Source organism: Triticum aestivum, chromosome 4B (assembly GCF_018294505.1).
Source record: "Triticum aestivum cultivar Chinese Spring chromosome 4B, IWGSC CS RefSeq v2.1, whole genome shotgun sequence".
NCBI lineage: Eukaryota > Viridiplantae > Streptophyta > Magnoliopsida > Poales > Poaceae > Triticum > Triticum aestivum.
This window is the reverse complement of record NC_057804.1, coordinates 616,132,319-616,147,966: the sequence shown is the minus strand read 5'-3', so window position 1 is coordinate 616,147,966 and position 15,648 is coordinate 616,132,319. Positions and strand designations below refer to the sequence as shown.

General features: G+C 43.9%; 1 protein-coding gene across 2 annotated transcripts; it reads right to left on the bottom strand.

Moving 5' to 3' along the window:
- Nucleotides 1–392: 392 nt before the first annotated feature.
- Nucleotides 393–5,554, bottom strand: LOC123093606 (poly(A) polymerase I). 2 transcript variants are annotated; one of them, XM_044515598.1, is made up of 14 exons: nucleotides 5,363–5,551; nucleotides 5,164–5,239; nucleotides 4,790–4,900; nucleotides 4,532–4,629; nucleotides 4,357–4,443; nucleotides 4,124–4,260; nucleotides 3,956–4,028; nucleotides 3,816–3,861; nucleotides 3,629–3,738; nucleotides 3,436–3,543; nucleotides 3,276–3,335; nucleotides 2,653–2,714; nucleotides 1,599–1,911; nucleotides 393–1,091 (listed from the first exon to the last, which is right to left on the bottom strand). In XM_044515598.1, exons 1-14 carry the CDS (start codon nucleotides 5,456–5,458, stop codon nucleotides 792–794), a joined length of 1,677 nt encoding a protein of 558 aa, XP_044371533.1. In that variant the 5' UTR covers nucleotides 5,459–5,551; the 3' UTR covers nucleotides 393–791. The 2 variants fall into 2 exon arrangements, with proteins under 2 accessions (XP_044371533.1, XP_044371534.1); XM_044515599.1 differs by lacking the exon at nucleotides 393–1,091 and having other exon boundaries at nucleotides 1,605–1,856; nucleotides 5,363–5,554.
- Nucleotides 5,555–15,648: the final 10,094 nt, after the last annotated feature.

Below are 15,648 nucleotides of genomic sequence, written 5' to 3'. Positions count from 1 at the left end.
ACGGAATTTGCACGTCCAAAACTATCGCAGGAACTAAATTGTTGAAGTGCCATCCTAAGCTTTCTTATCTAAACAGTTTAGGTACTTGATATTTTCGGTTTTCTTGTCTTCTCTTTTTTCCTCCTATTTATTACCTGCACCTCTTCAACATTTACCCTTTATCTGTTTATTAAAATCCATGCAAATAGTCGAAACGTATCTTAGGCAAAAGTAACCAATGGAATTCCCCGCAATTGAAGATGTTTTGGACACTTCAAATTGGACAAACACACTAAAAAGCGTCTATATAAATCTGATTCAGAAAATAGTTAGAACATCTTATGATTCGAAACGGAGGGAGTAGCATTTTACTTCGCTGAGAAGCATAATTTGCCCTAAGAACACAACAATCATCACAATTGAAGCAGTAGATTGCCTCTCCTTTCATTTTTTGCATGAACATAGAAGCAATTGATAAAAACGGAGAGCTCCATTTTCCCTAAGCCCAGCTCACTTTCTTATTGATTTTTTGCAAATGCAACCACATGCTGACAGCACTCTAACTCTAGCTCACGTCACTTACATGCCTAGTAAACGGAAGAAATTGAACAAGATAAACCTTACATGTATCTTGTCTACAGCCTACGCTTGATCTTCTGCACAACCAGGAGGGCATCCTCCCAAGGTAAGTTCAGTGACCGACATAATCTTAGCATTGTGTTCGTATTGGCCATCCTGAACTTCACGCCATCAAATCTGAGGGCTTCAATGTGCTTACCAACATTGATTAAAACAGATGGGGTGTTGCTACTTCAGTCCGATTCACCACTATGAAATAACGTGGACAGTAGACAATGGTTTGCATCAGTAACATCCGCCGCTGGCCTTGGCAAAGCAGCAGCATCATCGGTGGATGCACACGGTGACTCAGCACTCATGGTGTCCATGATCACTTTTCCGAGAACAAATCGGACCTCGGCAGTAACTCCGTCTTCCAGCAACTTATAGTCAATCCCATGCATCCCTCTTCTCTCGTCATATGAAGTTAGGTCAGAATCAAGGCCGTTAAATATCCCCAACACTCTGCCCTTCTCCCTGACTGATACAAAAACCTGGGAACAGACCCACGAGAAATCTTAGTATGCATGATGATTATCGACTGACTTGAGAACAAATATACGAGGCAATTAGCAATTTAACTAAACTATATAGCGACTGTTCTGCTACATCCGTGCATATTCTCTTGTTAAAATTGGCAGTGATTCATCAGTGTATTGTGTGCTAACTTAAATGGCTAGGCAATATTGATTCAAGTGACATCAATAAGAGCCCCAACCACTGTTTTCTTTTTCTATTTGCCCAGTAAAACAGAAACGTGTGGAAGTGATAATAAACTGATACCAATATTTGAGAGCATAGAAACAATCTAAAAAACTATTTAAAGATTAAAGATGCAATTAAAAAGCGCTTCACAAAACGCACTGCTGATTCAGCCTGGAAACAGGAAAATAACTTAAGTTGCTCCCAGAACAGGAAAACAGAAAATTCAATAAAAATGTAAGAACTGCTGGTGTGAAGATGCACGGTTGGGAATTACGATATGCTAAAGCGGTACTTACAAGTCCTGAAAATTGTGATGCCCCCGGATATCTGACCACTGATTGTTTGAGAGTATTTAAACATGTCAACGTATCAACCGAAGATTTCACTAGTGACGCTAGATGTGATGTCCGTTCCATAAGATTATCCACTTTGGCCCCAGAAGGCCCAAAAGCTTCTGGGACATATGTAACTGGTGCTCCAACATCTTCGTTCAGGAACTCGATGGCGCTGTCCCATGTTCCAAAATGCATCAGTGCAGCAAAAGCCTTGATTACCTGGGCATCTTGTGGAGAATTTATCAATGCATTGTGAAATGCCAACAGTGCTAGCCTGTTAAATAATATCAAGTGAATGAAATATCCGGAGCATGAGTGACAAAGAATATTCATACCGAGGACTGAAAATTGGGTCAAGAAATGCTACTCGTTGTCAAATAAAGAAACAGAAAAAACAGTTTGCCTACTTAGAATAATAGGTGCTAGTATAGGCACAAAAGAGGATTACATAAATGCACACTGACAGTGGTACGGAGTAGTATGCAGATATATGCAGATACTACGTGAAGTACGTACGTTTCCAGGCTGGCATAAGTAAATCTAAGAAGATGCACTTTGCTTTCTCTACTCATCCAGACTGAAAAGTGAAAACTACTCCTCTGTCCGGGTTTATTGGCCCTCCATGTATTTATTGTCGAACTTTGACCATAAAGTTAACTAATAAAATATGGATAGATGTCACAAAAATCATATGGTATCTTCTTTTCAATACAAATCTAATGGAATACTTTTTGTAGCATATAGATCATATGTTGTGAGTTATATTTAGATGGTCAAAGTTCAATCCAAAATACTAGGGTGCTTAATAAACTACTCCCTCCGTTCCTAAATACTTGTCTTTCTAGGCATTTCAATAAGTGACTACATACGGAGCAAAATGAATGAATCTACACTCTAAAATATGTCTACATACATCCGTATGTAGTAGTCATTTGAAATGTCTAGAAAGACAAATATTTAGGAACGGAGGGAGTAATAAACTGAGACAAGCACTTCAGCACTCAAGGACTCTTACCACAAAGAGCAGTGGCATGGACGGTCAGCGGAGAAAAACTTGTCAAGATTAGCCAATAGATTCTGCACAGGTGAAATCAACAGCAATAGACAACATGTTAAGCCATAATCTTAAAATCCAAATTTCACATGAACTAACGGGAAGGACAACCACATGGCAACAGCACTTCGAAAAGGGAATCAAGTACTGCTGAAATATAATACCAACTTAGGAAGCATCAGAAATAAGCAACATGATAAGTATCATCTAGTTATTGGCAAAACTCTGCCAGTGCCATGACGTGCGGCCGTGCGAACAGGAAAACAGTTCTTTTCACCAAATAACCCAGCAATAAAGAAACTGGGGATGTACAATAAGTCAATCTAATTAAAAAGTAAACCCAGTTGATAGCCCCACAAGCCTGTAACTGCAGATGACTAGAGACCTAATATAGAGTGTTGATGGAAGCATCTTTTGCCAAGGTGAGGAATACCTCAGGACAACGAAGCCAGACCCATCATTTTGACAGCTATGAATATGTACCCACACTAATAGCAAAACTAGAGTTAAGTGTGCGCTTAAATTTTGCAGTATATTTAGAATCCAACTTTCCACACAACATGGCACATTTCATAGTTACTCACCATGAGCATCAACCCTCTGTCACTAGATTTGCCCTTTAACTGATCTGACAAATATGCTGCCTAAAATTCAAAGAGCATTCAATAATGAGTAAGCTGAAAGAGAAGTGGTCACGACCAGAAATCTACTTCTCTAGTAACAAGACCGCATTGCTCAACTTACCTGAAAAGGCAGCAAAATATCGAGAAGTCCATATTTTCTAAGTAATCTAATCGAAGACTCTGCCGCCCCATAAGATAGCATATATTTCATTTCCATAGCCAACCTTGTCTGCAGAATAAATGAGGTCATCAACGTAAAGAGAAAATACACGAGAAAACATATATGTTTGCACATCGCTTTCAAGGAGATAAACCTTGTCGATATTTATGATGGATGGAGAAAGATCACGTATTGCAGTAGAAGTTTCGCTGGAAAACTGAAAGCCAAGTCGAGCAGCAACTCTCAAGCCACGCAAAATTCTGGCTGAAAGAAAATTAGAATCAAAATTTGTCTTGGATAGATAATGATGATACAAATCAAGGACATTCTTGAACACCTACCAGGATCCTCCTTGAAAGAAACATGGGCAGGAATCACTGTACACACCTGATTGATGATTTAAGGAGTTAAGCAGAAGGAAAAGGGTAAGTAGACAAGGGCATGGTTGAATCTGCCTGAGAAGACTCTCACTCAATATTACCTTGTTTTTTCTTAGATCCTTTACTCCATTCACATAATCATAAACTCTGTGATTGAATGGATTAAAGAATAGGCTGCCATACAAGCATTAATTTAGCTCCAATGATATTTCACAAAAACTGCATTTGATGAGCATTTGAAGGACAAGACTTCCTACAGAACATATTACCTGTTTACTGTAAAGTCTCTTCTCAATGAATCCTTCCAGCGAAGAATATCCACCTCATCATGGCCATCTGTCTCTTCTGAGCAGTTTACATTTTCATTTCCTTTCACTTGAGTCGTATTTGTTTTGAAGCTTGAAACCTGTAAGAATAAAAGACAACATAAGCAAACGAGTGTTAGACAACAGTGCTCTAAGAACCAGTATCCACAATGCCAATGTTCCTATGAATAACAAACCTCAAATAATGAACCACGCCATCTAACAAGGCATATTGGAAAGCGTTTGCCAACGATGAAACAACGTGGGAAAACATGTTTTTTAATCTGAAAAGAATCAGAAGCACGTCAATGGGACAATGGTATCATTATTTTTGGAAAAGAGAAACATGTGTGATCTTGAATGAGCTGAAACCTCTTTGAGACTTGCAGTGGTGATCACATCAAAATCTTTAGGCGCCCTTTTGAGTAGCAAATCTCTCACACATCCCCCAACAAGATAAGCTTCAAATCCTGTAAAACAACTCTGTCCTTGAGCACCGCATACATTCTTATATTCCGTGGTTTATGCTTTAGCGCAGAGGTGTGTTAAGAAGCAAAAGCATGACATGAATGTGGTGCCAAAGCTCTTAGCATTGAAACGGGGACGAATAACCAAGTGACTTCTATGCACCTTTTCGTTTCAGCATTTGTAGAACAGCCATACAATTGCGAGGTATAGCGCCCACGGGGATTCCAACGGTTCTCGAGTCAAAATGTTTCCACGATGAAGGATCGATGAATCCTGCACACGAATGACAGTTGATGAGGCCGATTTGCATAGACATGATTTACATTTGTTTGTCAGGATTTACTTCAACTTCTTTACTCGAAACAAACAACTGGGTGCTTCCCATACACCAAAAACCAGTGCAGAGAGAATGTGATAATAACAAGTACAGGCGCTAAACGAGAACAAGCTACCCGTGCAGCTGCGGAAGGCGAGCTGCATAGATATGATTTAGACATGGAAGCATGAAGCATCTACTCCAGTGATGGAGTCATCACCTGGCCTTGAAGCGGAGCTGGACCGCCCCTTCCGCAGACCGCCGCCGTCTTCCTTCCTCGAGCCGTACTTCCTGATCTGAAGGTAGCAGGGCGATGGATGGGTTAGAGACAGAGCAAAAAACTGCTTAAGTGCGCCGCCGGCGAGGTGCTCGACGAAATGCCAGACGGGTACGAGGGAGGAGGCGGCGTGGCGACTGACCTGGAGGAGACGCGAGGCCGCGGAGCTGAGGCGGGAGAGGAGGGGAGCGGGGGAGGGGAGAGAGGAGAGGTCGGTGCACCGTCGGACCGCCGTCATGACATGGCCTGGGGAGGCAGGCGGGCGGTGGCGGCGCGTAGGGCGTGCTGTGCGGCAGACGGCGGGGAGTCTTGGGCACGCACGGCGCACGGTTGTTGTTGTTGTACCTGGCAGCCCAGGCTGAAGCGGGCCGCTATCAGTAGTGGCCCCGGGAGCAGTCGGGCTGACGACGATACGGCCCATTAAGGCCAGTGAGCCAACGAGAGATGAGCCCAAGCTCAACGCAAATGCTATTATTTCTCGCCCGTTGTCATCTTGAGGAGTTGGGATCATATGGAAGAACGGCGAGGGAAACATGGGGCAGGCAAGGGCATGTTCGGGCAGTTACTAAGTGGGAAACGCCAAGATTGGGAATGGCGAAGCTAAATGTGGACGACGCGATTGCTAAGCAGGCCAACCGAGGTGCGGTGGAAGTGTCGAGATGATCAAAGACCATTATTTGGTGCTTCTGCAGTGGTGTTTGAGGGTGTTACGGATTTAGTGATGCTCGAGACGTTGGCATGCAGGGGGCGGTATCTCTGGTTGAGGACCTCCATGTGAATACTATTTTTATCACTATCACATTCGACTGATTGAGAATTCTAAAAAAAACATTCTTTTGTTTGAGAGTCATTAATGAGCTGCATGGATCTATCCATCATGGAGCCTGTTTGCATGATTCTAAAGGAGACGAAAGATCAAGCTGTAGAGTTTCACCGGTGCACTTTTCCTCATGAACAACGCGGGAACCCCATCGAGTACCTAGGGGAGCTACTCGCCAACTAGTACAATGGAGCAGGACGCTATGTTTGGCTTTTTGAGGCCTCCAGCTCATTTCCTATTCCCTGAAACATTGAAGTTTGAATAAAGTAGTGTTGTTTTACCTTAAAAAAACGCTTATAGTGCAGTGATACTAGGCCAGTTCAATACCATAGTTGCACGCGAGTTATTTTGGGATTTTTTTTTATCTTTTTTCTACTGCTTTGCATCGCTTTTCTTTGGGTGTTCTCCCATTTTTCCTCTTTATTTTATTTCCTTTTTTCTGTTTTCTTAGTTTCTTTCTTTCATTTTCACCGGTTTCTTTAGGCTTTTTCCTTTTTACGACACATGTCTAATATTTTATACATATTGTATATTTTCTGTATGCACCAGGATTTTTTATAAAAGTTTAGTATTTTTCAAATACATTATTAATATTTCTTAAGATATATGTTTTGATATATAATTTTTCCTACAAATTGTAAAAATTTCTTATACATCTGAAACATTTTTTGTATATGTCTAATACATCTAAAATAAGTGTTAAACACTTTTCAAATATATGTTGAAACTTCTTTTAATGATACACACAATTTTTAAGCTATACAAACATTTTTTTATTTGTATAAATATATTTTTATGTGTCAGAAACATGTTTTTGAAACACGTGAACCTTTTTAAAAATGTAACATGCTTTTTTTTGAATGGGACGAAGCAACATTTTTTGAATTACATGAACATATTTTTACATAGTATAAAAAGTTTCAAAAGTTTCACCTACGTTTTTTTGGAAAAAAGTGAAGATTTTTGAATGGCGCGTACATTTTTTTAATGTACACACGTTTTCTAAAAGTTGATCTACCATTTTTTACACTGCATGAACTTATTTTTAATGTGCGGCAAACAATTTAAAAGATAAAATTAAATTGGTTTTTCACAATACATGTATCTAATATTTTTCAAAATAAAATTAAAAAAGTGAACAAATGACTGTGACGTCAGCATGGTGAGATCACATGGCTACTGGGTCAGCCGACTCCCAGCTTCTGTCTAAAGGCAAGCCTTGGGCTTGCCCAAGCTCAAAGCTCTGCAAGACGTGGCTCGGGCTTGAAGGTCCAATGAGCTGAGCCCATGCCCCTAGGCAGGCTCGACAAGCTCTTCAAAAAAAACCGGCAGGCTTGACAAGTCAAATCAAGACGCAGTATATTGCTAAAATAACTAATAATTTACGATCAATACTAGCAATTCACACTCATATATACACTATATAGCCATGCATCGAGTCGTGGCGTAGTTTATCTGGTTTGTTAATTATGGCATTGATGGTATGCAAGACACACAAGTTTATGTAGCGCCTTCGTGTAAATATTCTAAAATAGTATTGGTCTCCATGAAAAGCAGAAGTGTTGGCGCGAGTGATTCAGTCACACACAAATTGTCACGGATCTTGTATAGATTAACTGTTTTGATATTTGTAAGGATTAGCACGGTGTCGAAAAACAAGTAACTAGGGTTGAAACAAAGTAGCAAATATATAAAGTAAATAACATGAAAGGAAAAAAGATAAAAAATGAAACACACGCCTCGTCGAACTCCTCTCTGTCTCACTTTCCCCTTTAGTGCATGTGTATTATGGAGTGTAGTTGCAGTCGACATGTCACATTCAGTTGCAGCTCATTATGTGGACATGCGGCTTCCTCGCTCTCTCTTGTTGCGGGGCGTGTTGCACCGCTTGCAGTTGCAGTCGACATATCCACATGTAGTTGCAATCCAGGGGTATGCAACTCGCCCTACGTCCTCACTAACTGCAACAAAGACACTTTAAAAGCACATTGCGGTTATGTTTTAAACTCAATCGATTGTGTTTTGGCAATCCCTAAAAAGAAAAACGGAGACACCATTGTCACTGCCCTCCGTCATCAATGGCATATAAATGAAAATGCACACAAATATTCACTACCCCTCCATTCTAAGCTGCAGACACTCTGTACCTCTGCAGTTGTGTGTATGTGTTACATAGTGCAGTTGCAGTCTTGAAAGATCGTGGATGTCGCCTAAAGGGCGGGGGGGGGGGGGGGGGGGTTGAATAGGCGCTTTAAAATAATTATGGTTTAGGCTTGAACAATTTCGGAAATAAACCTAGCGGTTAATTTGTCAAGCACGAAACCTACAACAACCAGGCTCACCTATGTGCACCAACAACTTATGCTAAGCAAGATAAACTACTAGGTGATAGCAAGATATATGACAAGAAACAATATGGCTATCACAAAGTAAAGTGCATAAGGGCTCGGGTAAGAGATAACTGAGGCACGCGGAGACGATGATGTATCCCGAAGTTCACACCATTGCGGATACTAATCTCCGTTTGGAGCGGTGTGGAGGCAAATGCTCCCCGAGAAGCCACTAGGGGCACCATAATCTCCTCACACCCTTGCACAATGCAAGATGCCGTGATTCCACTAAGGGACCCTTGAGGGCGGTCACCGAACCCGTACAAATAGCAATCCTTGGGGGCGGTCACCAAACCCGTACACTTTGGCAACCCTTGGGGGCGGTCACCGGAACCCGTCAAAATGCTTGGGGCGATCTCCACAACCTAATTGAAGACCCCGACGCTTTCCCGAAGCTTTACACCACAATGATTGAGCTCCGAACACCACCAACCGTCTAGGGTGCCCAAGCACCCAAGAGGAACAAGCTCAAGGGTACCAAGCACCGAAGAGTAATAAGCTTCTCAACTTGTAACTTTCACGTATCACCGTGGAGAACTCAAAACCTATGCACCAAATGCAATGGCAAGGGCACACGGAGTGCTCAAGTCCTTCTCTCCCAAATCCCACCAAAGCAACTAATGCTAGGGAGGAAAATGAGAGAAAGAACAAAAAGGAAAACACCAAGAACTCCAAGATCTAGATCCAAGGGGTTCCCCTCACATAGAGGAGAAAGTGATTGGTGGAAATGTGGATCTAGATCTCCTCTCTCTTTTCCCCAAAAACTAGCAATAATCCATGGAGGGACTGAGAGATAGCAAGCTCGAAGAAGGTCCACAATGGGGGAAGAACACGAGCTCAAAGGATAAGGTTCAATGGGGAAGAAGACCCCCTTTTATAGGTCCCCAAGAATCTTCCTGTTATGTGCAGAAAACTGTAAGACCGGTACAACCGGTGCACGAACCAGTACAACCGGTCAAAGTAGAGGAAAAACCAACCTGTAGGAAAAAGGCCTAAGTGGTACAACAGCCCGGGGAACCGGTAGTACCGGTTAAACTAAACTAACCGGTACAACTGGTCAACAACCGCCCAAGAACTGCTCCAAAACAGAAACTAGTCCGGTGGTAGAGCGGTACATGTCCGGTACAACCTTCAGACCAATTCTGGAGCGGTACAACCGCTCCAAACACCGGTTGTACCGGTCAACCGGTACAACCGCTCTAAGGGGCGGTACAACCTCTCTATGTAAAACACATAAGATCAAAACAGCCACAACTTTCGCATACAAGCTCCGAATTTGACGAAATCAAGTTTGTTGGAAAGCTAAAGACAAGAGCAAACACAATCTTGATATAAATATCAAGAAGTAGTAATAGAGAAAATACCCAAAATAAAATGGTGAGAACCCTTTCTCAATTAAGATCGGTAAAAACTCCAACACCGGAAACACAAAAGAAGATGCATAAGAAATCGGTTTTCAAAGAACTCGAGCTTGTCATCAAGATGACCATAAGCTCTAAGACTCACAAAGATAACCAATAAAGAACCAAGAAAGATGATGCAAGGATGCAATGGTTTGAGCTCTCTACGAATGATACAACCAAGCTACTCATCGAGAGCCCTCCTTGATAGTACTGCAATCGATCCTATAACCACTTACTAGAATCCACTTCTTTCTCGTCTGCAACTTCTTTGTCGTCAGCTAGCTAACGACAAAGAGCTTCTTTGTCGTTAGTTTCTCCAAAGCCGACGACAAAGAAATAGCTGATGGCACAGGTTATTTTGCCATCAGCCAGTACTTTGCCGTCAGCTGGCCGACGGCAAAGAACCTTGTGGGCCCACAGACATAAGGTTGTGGCTAGTCAGTTCTTTGCCGTCCGCTGGCTGACGCAAACAATTCTTTGTCGTCCGCTAGGCTGACGGCAAAGAGGGTAGGGGGGCCCACCCGGGCACGGCATTGAATTGCTAACCTCCCCCCGTCGTGAACGCCTGCTCTCTCTCTCTCTCTCACACACCCACCAGCCTGCCGCCGCCTCCCTGTCCCCTATGCCCGTCGCCGCCCCTCCCCGCCGTCCTGCCGCCCCGCTGCCGCCCCCTCCCGCCCCGTCACCGCCCCTCCCTGTCGCCGACCAACCTCTTCCACCTCCCCACGGTGAGCCCCCTCTTCCACTTCCACACCCCCTTTTCTTTTTTTCTTTTTTTTCTGTTTCTGTTTTAGATATTAGATATAGTTTTAGATAATAAATAGTTTTAGATAGTCTACATATTAGAAAAGAAGAAGGAAAAAAGGAAAAAGAAAAAAGGGAAAGGAAGAAGAAGAGGGAAAGGAAGAAGAAGAGGGAAAGGGAAAGGAAGAAGAAGAGGACGAGGAGAAAAAGAAGAAGAAGAAGAAGAAGAAGAAGAAGAAGAAGAAGAAGAAGAAGAAGAAGAAAAGGAAGAAGAGGAAGAAGAAGAAAAGGAAAAAGAGGAAAAAGGAAGAAGAGAAGAAGAAAAAGACATGTTTTTATACTTTCTTATTTAGGGTTCCGCCATGTTTTGCAGTTTCTTTCTTTTCTTTAGTTGAATGTTTTTATCCTGCTAGCTAGTTGCCTAGTTTGCTGACCGAAAAAAGTTAAAATAGTTATTATATGAAATTCAACTAAAGTCAACATTTTTGACGACTAGTGCTACTAATAAATTCAACTAGAGCCATCATATGTCCACAAGTGCATTGTTTTTTGAATGAGAAATGATAACTTGGTGTAGTTGATTATCTTCTGCTCAAAATTTCTTATGTTATAATGTTGTAAGGGTACTAATTGGTCTCTTCTGCTGCTTATCAGAGATGGGGGGAAGCCGCCACCGCAGACTCCGCTCTGCCACACTGGAGTACGAGTTGGATGCTTTCGAGTTCTTCAGTATCATACTTGGGACTTCAGTATCATCCATGAGGCATGTATATAAAAGGAGAGATCTCCCTTCACCCATCTCATTATGATAACTCTGTTGTTTGCTACATCACTCATTGTCCCAAACTGCAGAGGCTGCCTGACACTTTTATGAACATGTTGGGTGAAGATCCGCCAAATAATGTGAAGCTGCGACAGGCCGGCAGCGGGTTTCGCGGGCTGTGGGACGTGGAGTTGGTGATCAAGGAGGGCCACATGTACCTGTGTCGTGGCTGGGAGAAGTTCTACCATGCCTACAACCTGTGGCAGGGGTACTTCCTTATCTTCAGGTACGACAATGAAGCCACCATGCTCATCGTGAAGGTGTTCAACGCGACTATGTGTCGCATGCGCTACGCTGACGATGATGATACCAATACATTTTGCCTCTTCTTATTCCTCTGCATTTGGCTTTGTCTCGCATCGATTGTTAACGGTCATTGTTGCATTTGGACAGGCAATGGGAGCAGCAGCAGCGACACTGGCTACAACCAAACTAGCAGCGATTCTGGCTGTAGCAAAAGCAACAGCGATTCTGGCTATAGCAAAAGCAGCAGCGATTTTGGCTGCAACAAAGACAGCAAGGAGGATGATTCGGATTGGAGTGGGAAGAAGAGGAGCAGAGTGGGCATCAAGCTGAGGATGAACTAGCGATGGTGGTGGCTGACCAAGGGCAAGAGATGGTGGTGGCTGACCATGGGCAAGAGTTGGTGGTGGCTGAGGATGATCTAGCGATGGTCGTGCCTGTCCTGCCTGAAGATGGCCTCGTGATGGTGGTGGTGCCTGACAATGACCTCGCGCCGGTGGTGGCGCCGGCGATCCCACAGCTGGGCGACATGACTACGCCAATTGTGGTAGAAGACTACATCCCACTGCCTCCACCGCCTCGCCGCTCTTGGCGCATCAGGCTGAGGAAGGAGAAGGAGAAGAACAATGAGAACTGAACTATGTCAGGTATGTCAGATCTCCAAAATGATCTATATATACTTAGCTTTGTTTCCTCCAAAATGACATAAGTTATCTCTAAGTTAGCTCTAATATGCTTAGTTATGTTAGCTCTAATATGCTTAGTTACATATGTTAGCTCTAATATGCTAAGTTATCTCTACTATGCTTAGTTTCCTATAGGTTAGCTCCAAAATTACTTATGTTAGCACAAAATGACCAAGTTTACATAATAAGCTTATAGTATTCTTCTTCTTCTTCTTCTTCTTCTTCTTCTTCTTCTTCTTCTTCTTCTTCTTCTTCTTCTTCTTCTTCTTCTTCTTCTTCTTCTTCTTCTTCTTCTTCTTCTTCTTCTTCTAGGTTAGCTCCATTTTACTTAAATATGCTTACTTCTTATAGTCTTCTTCTTCATCATCATTTTCTTCTTCTTCTTCTAACATCTTGTTTATCATTTTTCAAATTTGATTTAATTCACGGAAGCTTGCATGGATGGAGTGCTTCTTTTCCATTTGTGCTTTTATTTTGCATCAATGAACTTGCATGGTTGGAATTTGTTATATGGATGGATGGATAACGGTGTTGGATGAACAATGTGAAACTTTTGTAATATGTAAGGATGGAACTATATATGTGTTGGTTATGTATGTATATATGATGAAACTTGTGTGTTGGATATGCTCGTTGTGTATATATGTATATCTGTGTATATCTGTGATTTGCTGTCAAATTGAATGAATTAAATTAAAAACAGGGTTGTACAGGCTCTTTGCCGTCAGCTAGCTGATGGCAAACATGCCACGTGGCAGCTACCTATGATTCTTGGGACTGGCATGTTTTAGCACTTTGCCGTCTGCCAGCGGACAGCAAAGACCTTAGACTCTTTGCCATTCGCTGGCTGACGGCAAAGCACGCCGTTAACCCCTAAAGGCTCTCACCCCACCTCACTGTCGTCCACGATCTTTGCCGTCTGTTGGCCACCAAAGGCGGGCGGCACAATCCTTTGCCGTCCGTTTCCAGGAAGCGGATGGCAAAGAAGGCCTTTGCTGGTGTAGGAACACGCAGTACGCTACGCTAGCGCCGAATAAAAATTTCTACCACACACCCAAGATCATGCTGCTGGAAATAGATCACAGTATCGGGTTTACCACTAGATGCGCAGTCATCGCAACGGAAGTAGAGTTGGTGATGCGTGTAGCCGATCTCCCGAGCCGTCTCCTCCTCGTGTCGTCGATCTCTCGTGAACAGCGAAGACCCGTGAACAGTGATCTCCCGCGGACGGCGCCTCGCGGTTCCCTCGAACGGTTCGTCCAAGCACCACAGATGTGATGCCTCCAAGGTATCCACACGTGCGGGGTGCAGCGGTGGGCGGCAGACTTCTAGGTCCGGTCGCGCGTCATGGGTGTGGGGAATGGCGGCAGCTATCGAGGGTTGGATCAAGATCAACCCTAAGTGGTGCGCCCAATCCCCTTTATATAGACCTCCGAGGTGGACTCGACACTTGAGCCCACTAGGAGTCCACATCCATTTACCACTCGGATCAAATCCGGATGGGCTGCAGCCCCTTAAGTGTGCGACCCTATATGTTCACGTACACATGGACACGACCAGAGTCGATAGTTGGTAGCGGCTCCTAGCAGAACGTGCCAACTCCCATGTGTGCGTAAACTCGTTTGATGAACCTTGACAATGTGTCATATGTTGGGGATCGTTGCAGAAAATAAAAAAAATTCTACACATCACCAAGATCAATCTATGGAGTCATCTAGCAACGAGAGAGATAGGAGTGCATCTACATACCCTTGTAGATCGCGAGCGGAAGCGTTCAAGAGAACGGGGTTGATGGAGTCGTACTCGTCGTGATCCAAATCACCGAAGATCCTAGTGCCGAACGGATGGCACCTCCGCGTTCAACACACGTATGGAGCAGAGACGTCTCCCGCGCCTTGATCCGGCAAGGAGGAGGGAGAGGTTGAGGAAGAGAGCTCCAGCAGCAGCACGATGGCGTGGTGGTGGTGGAGAGGCAGTACTCCGGCAGGGATTCGCCAAGCTCTTAACGGAGGAGGAGAGGTGTTGGGGAGGGGAGGGGCTGCGCCTTGGATGTGGTATGCAGCCCTCCCCTCGCCCCTCTATTTATAGGGGAAGGGGGAAGGGGGCCGGCCCCCTCTAGATGAGATCTAGAGGGGGGCGGCCAAGGGGAGGGGGCTTGCCCCCCAAGCAAGGGGGGCGCCCCCTCTAGGGTTCGCCCAGCCCTCTAGGGGCTGGTTCCCTGCCCACTACATCCCATGAGGCCCTCCGAGAGAGGTGGCCCTCCCGGTGGACCCCCGGAACCCCTCCGGTGGCCCCGGTACAATACCGATAAGCCCCCGAACTTTTTCGGTGACCGTATGACAACTTCCCACATATAAATCTTCACCTCCGGACCATTCCGGAACTCCTCGTGACGTCCGGGATCTCATACGGGACTCCGAACAACATTCGGCAATCACTTACAAGTCTTCCTAATAACCCTAGCGTCACCGAACCTTAAGTGTGTAGACCCTACGGGTTCGGGAATCATGCAGACATGACCGAGATAGCTCTCCAGCCAATAACAAACAGCGGGATCTGGATACCCATGTTGGCTCCCACATGTTCCACGATGATCTCATCGGATGAACCACGATGTCGAGGATTCAAGTAATCCCGTATACAATTCCCTTTGTCAATCGGTACGTTACTTGCCCGAGATTCGATCATCGGTATCCCAATACCTCGTTCAATCTCGTTACCGGCAAGTCACTTTACTCGTCACGTAATGCATGATATCATGACCAACCACTTGGTCACATTGAGCTCATTATGATGACGCATTACCGAGTGGGCCCAGAGATACCTCTCCGTCATACGGAGTGACAAATCCCAGTCTCGATCCGTGTCAACCCAACAGACACTTTAGATACCTGTAGTATACCTTTATAGCCACCCAGTTATGTTGTGACGTTTGGTACACCCAAAGCACTCCAACGGTATCCGGGAGTTACACGATCTCATGGTCTAAGGAAATGATACTTGACATTAGAAAAGCTCTAGCAAAAGAACTACACGATCTTGTGCTATGCTTAGGATTGGGTCTTGTCCATCACATCATTCTCCTAATGATGTGATCCCGTTATCAATGACATCCAATGTCCATTGTCAGGAAACCATGACTATCTATTGATCAACGAGCTAGTCAACTAGAGGCTCACTAGGGACATGTTGTGGTCTATGTATTCACTCATGTATTACGATTTCCGGATAACACAATTATAGCATGAATAATAGACAATTATCATGAACAAGGAAATATAATAATAATCATTTTATTATTGCCTCCAGGGCATATTTC